This window comes from Narcine bancroftii (assembly GCF_036971445.1).
Source record: "Narcine bancroftii isolate sNarBan1 chromosome 12 unlocalized genomic scaffold, sNarBan1.hap1 SUPER_12_unloc_2, whole genome shotgun sequence".
Taxonomy (NCBI): domain Eukaryota; kingdom Metazoa; phylum Chordata; class Chondrichthyes; order Torpediniformes; family Narcinidae; genus Narcine; species Narcine bancroftii.
Window position 1 is genome coordinate 8,337,245 of NW_027211808.1, and position 13,991 is coordinate 8,351,235.

A 13,991-nucleotide genomic window follows, 5' to 3' on the forward strand; every position below is an offset into this window, starting at 1 on the left:
CAATGAACCAGCGGGAGTAGAAGCTGGGGTAGCATCAGACCAACAGCCCTAAAATGGCAATGGTCAAGCTACCCTACTAACTCAGCAGAAATAGGCTGGGAAGAAGGGCATTTATATGCTTGTGTTCCCGACCGTTATTGTTATTGATATTGCTGATTCAATCAATCAGCAAAAAAAAACAGTGGGTACTTGAACAATACAAAAGCAGCCTTTCCAGCCCTAATAAAGGACTGACCTTAACCTGCAACACTCTGTGTGTGTGTGTGTATATTTCTTTGTAGCAGTCAGCTAAATTGGTGACCCCGACAGTTTAAAAGGAATCTAAACCTAGTGATGGAGAATGAAGCAGTAGTCAACGCAGTTGGCCTGAAGCTCCCAACCTTCTGGACAGTTCAACCCAGCGAATGGTTTGATCAGGCATCACAGCAGAGACCACCCATGTGGTCAGCGCCCTGGATCCGCAGACTGCAAACACAAGTCGTCATCAGAAGGCACTTACACTGCCTTCAAAGAGCTATTTATGGAAATGAAAAAAAAATGCTTTTGGTGGACATCATACCACCCACAAGTCAATGGCAAGGTAGAGCATTTCCACAGGCACCTTAAGACCACCCTCATGACCAGACTCAAGGGCTTGGATGAGCTACCATGGACTCTCGCGGTGAGAGCGAGGAGCACATTCACTCCACCTGGAAGGGCTTGGAGACAGAGCCCCGTCGGCAATCTTCAACAAGATGCTCGTTCTCCTGGAAAATGAACAGTCCGTCATCGTGTTTGAGCATATATGCCTAGAACAGATGCCTGAAGACATACAACTACTCCTGGCAAATACAGATTTTACCGATCCACTGAAAGTCACAGCACGAGCAGATATTCCGTGGAAACAGAAACAGAAGTGCTCAGCTAACGTGGGGCTCATAAAGAAGTCCCACAATCAGACCAGAGCAGTCCTAAGACCAGTACAACCAAAGGGGGATGATAAACTTTTATCACAAGTTTATCCCAGCAGCTGTTCAAGAGATGCACGCTCTGTTCAATCTAATGTCTGGCAAGGAGAATGTCCCGACCTGGGATCTGGTACTTTCTTTTTTATTTTTTTTTAAATTTTTCACACTCTGACCATATTAATCAAAATAAACACAAACGAACCACAAACCACTGACTTTTGCCCTGGCTAAAATCTCCGATCCCTGGTCAGCGCACCAACAGAGATACGTCTTACATCTCGGAGTACACAACCGACATCCAGCACATCTCAGGCAAAGACAATGTGGTCGCGGATACCTTGTCAAGACACAGCATTCACTCCCTGGTTAACGGTCTGGACTGGCAGAGGCATAGCAGCAGGACGACGAGATCCCACAGTACAGGATCGCTGTCACAGGCCTTCGGCTGCAGTACGTTCCAGTCAGCACAGGTACTACCACCCTCCTGTGCGACGTGACCACTGGGCATTGTCAGTACTTTGAAGAAATTCACCAAAAACCCAGATCAAATTTATTAGGCAACATTTTGCAAATGAGATAATACAGAAGAACCGAATCCAAGGTCGAGTTAAAGACTAAATACTCATAGCTTAAATAAGCTGGGGTTTGTCTACAGGAGCAAATAATCTATTTTCAAATCATGGCTTAAGCTTTCCATGCTTTAGGTGATAAAGAGCAGCTTTTGATGTTTAAATATAATGAAATTGTAAAAAGGTTACATAACAATTTTAAAATGATGATGTGTTTTGATAAAACGTCTCCACATGATAGCAAAAAGAGTTTAAATAGTGTTGTTCCTACCGGAGTAACAGTTCCTTCGGGAGTTTCTTGTTTATCATAGCCTCATCGTTATTCGAGAACATCTAGGAAACAGAAGGTTTAGTTAGAACACAACAGGAAAAAAACAAAATTTATGCAAACAACAAGAATAGAAATGAATGTGGAGGCCCCAGTCTTCAGTCACAGCCATGTGTAGATGCAAAATTGGGGATGGGCTCAGATTTTAAAGGTGATTAACACATATCAAAACCAGCAATTTAATACTGGCACCAAGTAAATGCCAAAATTGAATCATTACTTCATTTAACAAAGTTTTTTTTAAAAGTGGAAATTATTGAAAAAACATTCAACCATGGTTTAAAAATGTTAAAAAGTTCAGCAAATCAAGGCTTTGGAATAATCCTGTCTTTTTGTTCCTCTAGGTTTCATCTGAGCTTATTCATCATTTACAAAAAGTTAAAAGCACCGATTTAGTGCTGTTCAGCTTCAAAACCTATACTCACATAACTATGAGTAATGTATGAAAAGCCCAAGGATTACAGTAGCAACTGCAATGTCAAAAAGGAGTAGGGCTCCCCTTCCCAAAGTGGAATGTCTGCCTCAACTGTCAGGTTGTTTCTATAGAACACACCATTGGAAAACTAGCTAAAAATACATAGCTCTGATATCATTCCAGCTTTACCCATTCACATTCCTGGCAGAGAATTTGGACTGCTAGATTGGAATCAAATGCAAAATTGGGTCAAAGATCATCTGTTAAAAAACAACTATAACCATATAACCATTTACAGGGCGGAAACAGGCCATGTCAGCCTTTCGAGTCCACTCCGGTTCACTTGAACAACTCCACTAGCTCAATCCTCTCGCTCTCCGCCAATATCCCTCCAACCCCCTCACCTCCATGTACACATCCAACCTTCTCTTAAATGACAGAAGGGACCCTGCTGCAATTATCTCATTCATCAAAGAGCTTTGCCACCACCCGCACTGAAGTCTTCAATGAGGGATGGGCTAGGTCATGGACTAAGCTCAAAACCCTCGACCTCCATGCAGTGGGACTAATAGGCATGGCGAGCCAGTGGATACATCGCAGAGCAGCGTGTCTGGGCTGTTGGGCAACTGAATATTCTGGAGCTCGAGGCCAGAGATGGTGATCCAGACAGCCTGCATCTCTGTGCCCAGCTTCTGGGCCTGTGCCAACTGTGTGTAGTAAAGGCCAAGGGCAAGATCATTGATCACCAGACAAGAGAGTGCTTCCGCCCTGTGCCAGATGTCAGTGGTGAACTCTGACACATAGGAGAGGTGGCGATGCTGGTGAGCCGACCATGGATCTTTGGCCATCGCGAGTGCCTGTGTGAGGGGCTTGTGGTCCCTGAACACTGTAAAGGGCATCCCTCCAGAAAGTATCAAAAGGTCCAGGTGGCCAGGTACAGCGCCAGGAGTTCCCAGTCGAAAACGCAGAACTTGATCTCTAGCGGGCGCAGCTGTTTGCTAAAGAAAGCCAGCGGACATCACTGTCCGTTGAGCCACTGCTTGAGTATGCCACTTACCGCCATGGCTGAGTCATCCACTGAGCGTACAGTGTGTGCCTCCGGGCATGGTTGCACCAATGGAGTTGCACTGGCGAGGGCCTCCTTTGTGGTGGCAAAAGTCATCTCCGCCTCCTTTGACCAGGTCAGGACTTTCTCCTTAGTGGTGATCAACGCAAACAGTGGTCACATGGTGTCGGTGGTGGCAGGGGTGAACCGATGATAAAAATTCACCATCCTCATGAACTCCTGCAGGACCTCGAGGGTGGTTAGCCTGGGGAACTGCTGGGCAGGCGCGACCTTCTCTGGTGCCAGGGCAGCATCTCTGCCAAGATGGTGTGCTCCAGGAACTGCAGTATCTGCTTGCCGAACTGGCCACGTTGACCATGAGGCCACACTTTACCAGTCGGGCAAATAGGGTACAGAGGTGGGCCTTGTGCTCTTCACAGTTGCGGCTGGCTATAAGAATATCCTCTAGGTAGATAAGAATAATACTGAGGATAACATGAACTTCTAGCGGAATTTATCTTTCCCGATCTCGATCTGTGCCCTACTGGTACCGAAGGTCTTGATGGCAGAACCGTTGGCTTCCCGCAGGGTGGGACCACGATATTGGATGCCTGTATCAAAGGTGGTGGGGGGCATGATGCTTGGCTCTGCTCCTGTGTCCACCAGGAAACATCGGCTGGTGGACTTGTCAGTAACATGAAGTAGGCTGTCCACGTGCCCAGCTGTCGCAGCCATCAACGGACTTGCTTTCATCAGTTTCAAACAGTTTTCCCAGGATTGCACTTTTCATTTACTTGTCAGTGCCCCACACGCTGACTGACTGACTGAACTGTTAACTGAAACTCCAAAGAGAGCATGTGATCATGTCTTGCAAAATCCCTCCTTCTCCAGCAAACAACAGTTTTTTTTTCCCTTTTTCTCAAGTTGTTATATTAATTTAAAAATCCAGAAGTGACATTTCTGTTCACTCTGGCAAAAACCCCTTGAAAAGAGTTTCCATTGGCTATCCTGTCTCCAGTTCCTAACAATGATATTCATTTTATGAAATCAGTTCAATTAACACCTACTTGTGAAAGATGTTTACATTATCCAGAGATCTTCAGAATTTCTAATAAGATCTGTTTTAAAATGTATGAATGTATGTAACCTCCTCCGAATCTTATAAATTCTCCCAAAATATTAATATTGTTACACAGGCATTACATTCGGGACCAGTTCGCCATGAGAGAGTGTGCCACCACAAAGGAATATTAAAGTCAAAATGGTGTAAAGGCCCTGGAAAGATTTTTCACAGTTTTTGGATTAAAATTCAGAGTGATCAAGGATCTAAGTTTATGTCTGGGCTGTTTCAATAGTTAATTTATGAGTTAGGAATAAAACAGATCACTTCATCTGTGTACCATCCTGAAATCTCAGGGAACTTTGGAAAGATTTCAGTCTACTCTTAAACATATGAACAGGGTTTATATTGGGACTAAGGTACTCCGGGAGATCCAAAATGAATGGTGGACTAGCCTCGCCAAACGAACCCAGCTCAGCACGGACATTGGCGACTTCAGGGGATTCTACAAGGCTCTAAAGGCTGTGTACGGCCCCTCACCCCAAGTCCAAAGCCCGCTGTGCAGCTCAGACGGCAAAGTCCTCCTCAGCGACAAGATCTCCATCCTCAACCGATGGTCAGAACACTTCCAATCTCTTTTCAGTGCCAATCGCTCAGTCCAAGATTCCGCCCTGCTCCAGCTCCCTCAACAGCCCCTAAGGCTAGAGCTGGATGAGGTCCTCAACCAGGATGAGACATATAATGCAATCGAACAACTGAAAAGTGGCAAAGCAGCAGGTATGGATGGAATCCGCCCAGATCTGGAAGGCTGGCGGCAAAACTCTGCATGTCAAACTGCATGAGTTTTTCAAGTTTTGTTGGGACCAAGGGTGACGCCACCATCATCACCCTGTACAAAAACAAAGGCGAGAAATCAGACTGCTCAAACTACAGGGGAATCACGCTGCTCTCCATTGCAGGTAAAATCTTCACTAGGATTCTCCTAAATAGAATAATACCTAGTGTCGCCGAGAATATTCTCCTAGAATCACAGTGCGGCTTTCGCGCAAACAGAGGAACTACTGACATGGTCTTTGCCCTCAGACTGCTCCAAGAAAAGTGCAGAGAACAAAACAAAGGACTCTACGTCACCTTTGTTGACCTCATCAAAGCCTTGGACACCGTGAGCAGGAAAGGGCTTTGGCAAATACTAGAGCGCATCGGATGTCCCCCGAAGTTCCTCAACATGATTATCCAACTGCACGAAAACCAACAAGGTCGGGTCAGATACAGCAATGAGCTCCCTGAACCCTTCTCCATTAACAATGGCGTGAAGCAAGGCTGTGTTCTCGCACCAACCCTCTTTTCAATCTTCTTCAGCATGATGCTGAACCAAGCCATGAAAGACCTCAACAATGAAGGCGCTGTTTACATCTGGTACCACACGGATGGCAGTCTCTTCAATCTGAGGCGCCTGCAAGCTCACACCAAGACACAAGAGAAGCTTGTCCGTGATCTACTCTTTGCAGACGATGCCGCTTTAGTTGCCCATTCAGAGCCAGCTCTTCAGCGCTTGACGTCCTGTTTTGCGGAAACTGCCAAAATGTTTGGCCTGGAAGTCAGCCTGAAGAAAACTGAGGTCCTCCATCAGCCAGCTCCCCACCATGACTACCAGCCCCCCCACATCTCCATCGGACACACAAAACTCAAAACGGTCAACCAGTTTACCTATCTCGGCTGCACCATTTCATCAGATGCAAGGATCGACAACGAGATAGACAACACACTCACCAAGGCAAATAGTGCCTTTGGAAGACTACACAAAAGAGTCTGGAAAAACAATCACCTGAAGAAACACACAAAGATCAGCGCATACAGAGCCGTTGTCATACCCATGCTCCTGTTCGGATCTGAATCATGGGTCCTCTACCGGCATCACCTACGGCTCCTAGAACGCTTCCATCAGTGCTGTCTCTGCTCCATCCTCAACATTCATTGGAGTGACTTCATTACCAACATCGAAGTACTTGAGATGGCAGAGGTCGACAGCATCGAGTCCACGATGCTGAAGATCCAGTTGCGCTGGGTGGGTCACGTCTCCAGAATGGAGGACCATCGCCTTCCCAAGATCGTGTTATATGGCGAGCTCTCCACTGGCCACCGTGACAGAGGTGCACCAAAGAAAAGGTACAAGGACTGCCTAAAGAAATCTCTTGGTGCCTGCCACATTGACCACCGCCAGTGGGCTGATCTCGCCTCAAACCGTGCAGCTTGGCGCCTCACAGTTTGGCGGGCAGCAATCTCCTTTGAAGAAGACCGCAGAGCCCACCTCACTGACAAAAGGCAAAGGAGGAAAAACCCAACACCCAACCCCAACCCACCAATTTTCCCCTGCAGCCGCTGCAACCGTGTCTGCCTGTCCCGCATCGGACTTGTCAGCCACAAACGAGCCTGCAGCTTACGTGGACTTTTACCCCCTCCATAAATCTTCATCCGCGAAGCCAAGCCAAAGAAGAAATATTTGTAGCAAGGGAGGATGTGCAGGAGTCATTAGGTTTCAACCCTTTTGAAATTGTGTTTGGACATCAGGTTATAGAGGACCTTTGATGCTGATAAAAGAACAGTGGGTTTATGAGGATGAGCAATTGGAGTTGCTAAGTTTAAGGATAGGCTGCAAAAAGTGTGGACTTTTACTCAAGAGAAGTTAGAAATGGCTCAGGGTAAAACGAAGTGTTTATTTGACAGAAAAGATAAAGTGAGGAATTTTAAGGTAGAAAGTAAAGTTTTGATTTTGTTTCCAACACATAACAATCCTTTGGGAGCGAGAATTTCTTGACCATATATATAGTTAAATCAAAATTGAATGATGTTATCTTTGTTGTTAACAGTCCAGATAAAAGAAATAAAATTCAGGTTTGTCACATAAATATTTTAAAACCTTAATAAGAGGATAATAGTAGTGGAGAACAATCCATATCAGAGATGTTGGCTATTGACAGAGTGGAGGAAGTAAAGGATCATAAGATTATGGAAACAAAATCTTGCGAGGGTAACCTTAAAGAAAGTAACCTTGTGCACCTGTCTAACTCAGCAATTTTGGAAAATTTGAAGGAAATGTTAGGCCATCTTAAGTCACAAGAACAGATGCAGTTGAAATAATTAATTTTTAAATATACAAATTTGATTGCTGATGTGCCAAAAATATCAGTGATTTACCTTATTGTAGGTATGGGAGAGGCAAGCCCCATTAAACAACACCCATAGAGAATAAACATTCAGAAAAGTAAAATCATGGATCAGGAGGTGGAATATATGTTGAGAAATTATATTATTAGACCTTCAAACTCCGATTGAATTAATTGAATTAATCCTTATATTCTGGTACCAAAACCAGATGGAACAATTAGGTTTTGTACAGATTACGGAAAGGTTAATTCAGTAACTATTCCAAGAGTAGATGACTGTATTCATAAAATTGGAAAAGCTAAATTTCTTACCAAGTTGGATTTGTTGAAGGTTTCGGCTTTTATTACTCAATTCAGTTTATATGTGTATAATGTGCTACCTTTTGGCATGAAAAATGCCCCTGCAACATTTCAAAAGATTATTAATTCAGTAATCCAAGAGTTAACACATACATACAGATGCTTATATTGATGACTTGGTCACAAAAAGTAACATTTCAGAAGAACATTTAAGGCATTAGGGCAAATTGTTTGCAAGATTATCCAAAGCAAATTTAATTGTTAATTTGGCAAAGTGTGAATTTTCGAATGCCACTGTAATGTATTTGGGTCACGTAGTTGGTCATGGTAAAGTTGCATCTATTCAAGCAAAGGTAAATAAAATTTCTGAGTTTCCAAGAAAGCAGTGAGAAGGTTTTTAGGAATGGCAGGATATTATAGAAGGTTTTTCTGAAATTTTGCTGAGGTTGTTCTTCATTTAACTAATATTTTGAAGAAAGTAAAAAAATTGGTGTTGTCTAAAGATTGTCAGGCAGCTTTAGAAAATTTCAAGGATATGCTATGCCATTGGCTTGTGTTAAAATATCCTGATTTTGAAAATCCTTTTTCTGTAGTAGTGGATGCCAGTGAGGGAGCAGCAGGTGCAGTTTTATTGCAAAAACATCATAATGAAATGGACCATCCAGTTGTCTAATTTTCAAAAAAATTAATTGTTTGTGTAATAAACTATTCCACCATTGTTAAAGAACTGTTGTCTGTCGTGTTTGCTTTGCAGAATTTTGATGTATATCTCAGTACCTCTCATGAACCAATCCTCTGGTGTTTTTGAATAATATGAACAAAAATAGAAGATTATTAAACTGGTGTTTGATATTACAATAATACAATCTGCAGATTATTCATATCAGAGGTTCAAATAACATCTTAGCAGACTGTCAAGATGTTAAAATTGATCATGTATAAAAATGCCCTCAAAATTGTAACTTTATTATAACATGTTATACATATTGTGGATTATATCTTTAGTGATTTTAAAGACAGTTTAGATATTACTGAATTTAATTCGAGTTAAAATTCTTTTAAGTGGGGAGGTGTGATAGAATATTTGGGAATGTTTTGAGGATATAAATTGGGAAAAATAGAGTAGGACACATACACACACTTTAAAACATACTATTTGAAATACTGAAGAAGTCAAATTCAGTAACTTTATAGAAGTTATGGAGAATGATATGTGTCATGATAATGAATATGTATGAGATGTACCGGAAGTCACGTGGTATGAGAGAGATAAGAACACAAGCAGGAGAACAAAGGAAACCGGAGAATAAAAAGACACTAAGAAGTTTACCTGATAAACTTGTGTTTAATGTTTTATTAACTTCACATTTCGGGCCACAAATGTGACATTGGCGACGAGGATGAAAGAAGCTTGAAGAAAATTAAAGACTAAACAAGATTACAGAGGATTACAGAGAACTTCAAGGTGATAAGAATTTTCTCTTTGTCTCAGTACTTTTGGGACTGGAATATTTCCTCATGGCTGGTGCAGACCGTGACTTTCTAACACATAGTGGAATTGCTCAATTTGACCCAACGGGTGATGCTAGCACTGTAAGTGTGAAGTGGAAGGCATGGCTGGAAGAATTTGAATCCTACACCGACAGTCGTGGCCTATTTCTAGATACCGGTACAGTTGAACAAAAAGCGCAGAGAAGGGCGTTACTTCTTTTCACTGCAGGACCTTCAGTTCGGGAAACATTTAAGACACTTTTGAATACTGGAAGAAAGGATGAGTACCAGAAAGCGGTAGATACATTAAATGCACACTATGTAGTGACACTGAATGCTACATTTCAACGCCATTTGTTTCAGAGAACGAGACAAGAAGATGGCCAGACAATTGCTCAGTACGTGACGAGACTACGCCAGCTAGCTGTTGGATGCAATTACATGCCAGCTGATTTGGACAACCAAATCGTACAGCACTGCAGATCAGATCAACTCAGAAGATGTCTACTGGAAAGAGGGAGTGAATTGGAACTCACCGATGCTTTAACCATTGCTGCTGCATTAGAGGCAAATTAAGAGGCTCTCACATCGCCATAATCAGCCAAGATATTCGTCGACACAGGACGTGGAGTGTTATCGATGTGGAAACCGAGGTCACTTTGGAAAAGACCCATATTGCCCGGCCAAAGGCAAAGTTTGGAGAAAGTGTGGAGGTAAGGACCATTTTGCAAAGAAGTGCAAAAGCAAGTCCAATGCAGACCAGAAGAGGAAGAGTACAACTTCCAAAGGCAAAGTCTGGGGGAAAGGAAAGTATCCTGGAAAGAAAGATACCATTCGCCAGATAGACGGTGACGATGATGATACCCAGGAGGAACAGAGTTGTTACCAATTTACGTTGAATGAAGTACGTCATGAGAAGGTCCCAGTGATCATTGGTGGAGTGACAGTGCAGGTCATTGTAGACTCAGGCAGTGACAGTAATGTGATTGATCGACATTTATGGGAGAAGTTGAAAAGGAAAAAGATCATCTGTACCTCAAAGAAGTGTTCCAAGAAACTGTATCCATACACAGCAACCAAGCCATTGCAGACCATTGGATGTTTTACTGCAACTGATGAAGCTGGAGATAAGTACACCGAAGCAGAGTTTATGGTCAAAGAAGAGAGGGGAGAACCATTGCTGAGTAGAAGCACAGCGCAAGACCTGGCAATACTTCATATTGGAGCTTGTGTCAATTCAATTCAGTCATACGAGGATATGAAGCAAGAATTCCCCGCAGTCTTCCAAGGAGTAGGAAAGCTGAAAGGTCGACAATTGAAGCTATAGGTAGATGAAACGGTCAAACCCAAGGCACAACCAATGCGCCGAACTCCGTTTGGACTTCGTGGGAAATTCAAAGCCAAAATTAAAGAATTGATCGAACAAGACATTATTGAACCGGTGGAACATTCGACACAATGGGTCAGTCCCATAGTGATTGTGCCCAAACCAAAGGGTGACATAAGACTATGTGTTGACATGAGAATGGCCAATGAAGCTATAATTAGAGAACGACACCCTATACCAACAGTGGTAGAAATACTTCAAGAACTAACTACCAGCAAGGTATTCTCAAAAATTGATCTGAAATGGGGCTATCATCAATTAGAGCTGGATCCAGGTTCCTGAGATGTAACTACATTTGTGACTCACTGTGGATTGTATCGTTACAAGAGACTATCATTTGGAATTAATGCAGCTTCGGAGATCTACCAGTATGAAATCCATCGAGTGATTCAAGGCATTCCTGGAGTTGCCAACATTTCTGACGACATCATAGTCCATGCACCAACGAAGGAAGAGCATGACAAACGGTTGAAGCGTGTACTATCTAGACTACAGGAGGCAGGCCTTACCGTGAATGGAAACAAGTGCCAGTTCGGTGTGTAAGAAATGGACTTCATGGGACACAGACTTACACGGAAAAGACTAAACCCTGCAGAGGCCAAGGTGAAAGCTATTGCAGAGGCACGTGCACCTCAGAATGCAACAGAGGTGAGGAGTTTCCTAGGATTGGTCAATTTTTGTACAAAGTTCATTCCTAATTTCGCTACAGTGGCAGAACCACTAAGAAAACTAACCAGGAAAGGAGTACCTTTTCATTTTGGATCTGAGCAGAAGAAAGCGTTCACAGCGCTGAAGCAAAGCCTGACTGATGCAAAAACTCTTGGATATTACGATCCGGCGGCATCAACCAAAGTCATAGCGGATGCCGGCCAGGTTGGTTTAGGAGCCGTGTTGGTCCAGATGCATTATGGAGGACCACGAATCATTGCCTATGCCAGCAGATCGTTATCAGATGTGGAGAGAAGATACTCTCAGACAGAGAAAGAAGCACTCGGACTTGTATGGGCCTGTGAGAGGTCCATGCATATTTATACGGCATTGAATTTGAACTCATCACAGATCATAAGCCATTAGAGGTGATCTATGCACCTAGATCCAAACCATGTGCCAGAATAGAGAGATGGGTACTCAGACTACAACCCTACAAATATAAAGTAATCCACATTGCAGGAAAAGAAAACATTGCAGATCCGCTGTCCAGATTGGTGAAGGATGGTGGTCCACATTCCAAGTCAGAATTGGGAACAGAAACAGAGAGCTTTGTACGCTTCGTAGCTATTCAGGCGACACCGAAAGCTGTGACTATGAAGGAAGTCGAGAGAGAATCCGAACGTGATCCAGAATTCATGGAAGTAAGAGAATGCATACAGAGTGGACAATGGGACAAGTGTATTCACAAGGCTTACATTCCCATTAGAGACGAACTTTGTTGCATCGGACAGTGTGTATTAAGAGGTTGCAGATTGGTGATTTCGCAAAGATTGAGACCGAAGATCGTATCCTTAGCGCATTAAGGACACCTAGGCATTGTTGGTACCAAGCAAAACCTCAGGACCAAGGTATGGTGGCCAGGTTGTGATAAAGACGCCGAGAAATTTTTAAAAACTTGTCATGGATGTCAAATCACAAGTAGGAGTAATCCGCCAGAACCGATCCGGAGTACGCAACTTCTAACAGGATCATGGATCGACGTAGCTGTTGATTTTCTTGGACCTTTACCAACGGGTGAATCAATTATGGTAGTGATAGATTACTACAGCAGATACTATGAGTACGTGGTGTTGAAGTCCACAACCACTGAAAAAACAATACAAGCGTTAGCAGTGATATTCGCAAGATATGGATTACCTGTTACATTATACTCTGACAATGGTCCACAATTCACTTCAGAGACATTTGCGGAATACATGAGGACCACAGGTATCCACCATCATAAAGTAACTCCAAAATGGCCGCAAGCCAACGGAGAAGTAGAGAGACAAATTCTGTCCATTGAAAAACGATTGAGGATTGCACACGCAGAAGGACAAAATTGGCGAGAAGCATTGCTATCTTTTGTGGCTGTCTATCGAGCAACGCCTCATGCAACCACTGGAAAAAGTCCTGCAGAAGCATTTTTTGGGAGAAAAATCCGCACAAAAATGCCAGAAATAAAGGAAATCCGAGACGACCAGGAGATGCGGGACCACGATGCTGAAAAGAAAGGTGCAGCAAAGCTGTACACAGATTTGAAACGTGGAGCCAAGTACTCAGACATCATGCCAGGAGATAATGTTCTAGTGAGGCATGAAACTGGTGGTAAGCTAGACACACATTACTACCATCAACCCTATACTGTCGTATCCAGAAGTGGCAGTATGGTGACAGTCAAGTCTCCATCTGGAGTCCTGTATAAGAGAAATGTATCAAGTGTAAAAAGGTGCCAGTCCAGAGATACATCGAGCGAAGAGGTTGAAAGGCCAATAAGAGATGCTGAAACTGAGAGACCTGATGATGTTCCAGAGGCAGTTACCAGCACTCCTGATGAAGTGACTCACGGACAACTTGTCCGTGAACTACTCTTTGCAGACGATGCCGCTTTAGTTGCCCATTCAGAGCCAGCTCTTCAGCGCTTGACGTCCTGCTTTGCGGAAACTGCCAAAATGTTTGGCCTGGAAGTCAGCCTGAAGAAAACTGAGGTCCTCCATCAGCCAGCTCCCCACCATGACTACCAGCCCCCCCACATCTCCATCGGGCACACAAAACTCAAAACGGTCAACCAGTTTACCTATCTCGGCTGCACCATTTCATCAGATGCAAGGATCGACAATGAGATAGACAACAGACTCGCCAAGGCAAATAGCGCCTTTGGAAGACTACACAAAAGAGTCTGGAAAAACAACCAACTGAAAAACCTCACAAAGATAAGCGTATACAGAGCCGTTGTCATACCCACACTCCTGTTCGGCTCCGAATCATGGGTCCTCTACCGGCACCACCTACGGCTCCTAGAACGCTTCCACCAGCGTTGTCTCCGCTCCATCCTCAACATCCATTGGAGCGCTCACACCCCTAACGTCGAGGTACTCGAGATGGCAGAGGTCGACAGCATCGAGTCCACGCTGCTGAAGATCCAGCTGCGCTGGATGGGTCACGTCTCCAGAATGGAGGACCATCGCCTTCCCAAGATCGTATTATATGGCGAGCTCTCCACTGGCCACCGTGACAGAGGTGCACCAAAGAAAAGGTACAAGGACTGCCTAAAGAAATCTCTTGGTGCCTGCCACATTGACCACCGCCAGTGGG

General features: G+C 43.8%; 1 protein-coding gene across 9 annotated transcripts in view; it reads right to left on the reverse strand.

Moving 5' to 3' along the window:
* LOC138750161 (F-box/LRR-repeat protein 20-like) overlaps window positions 1-13,991 on the reverse strand; it is a 275,336-nt gene that overhangs the window by 224,443 nt on the left and 36,902 nt on the right. For 8 of the 9 annotated variants that reach the window (XR_011349123.1, XM_069912307.1, XM_069912309.1 and 5 more), the window contains one exon: window positions 1,788-1,849. Coding sequence is in view for 8 of the 9 variants with exons in the window: in XM_069912307.1 (XP_069768408.1) it covers window positions 1,788-1,849 (62 nt within the window). In the remaining variant the exon portion in view is untranslated. Of the gene's footprint in view, window positions 1-1,787; window positions 1,850-7,840; window positions 7,930-13,991 lie in introns of all 9 variants that reach the window. The other variant, XM_069912308.1, reaches the window with a different exon arrangement.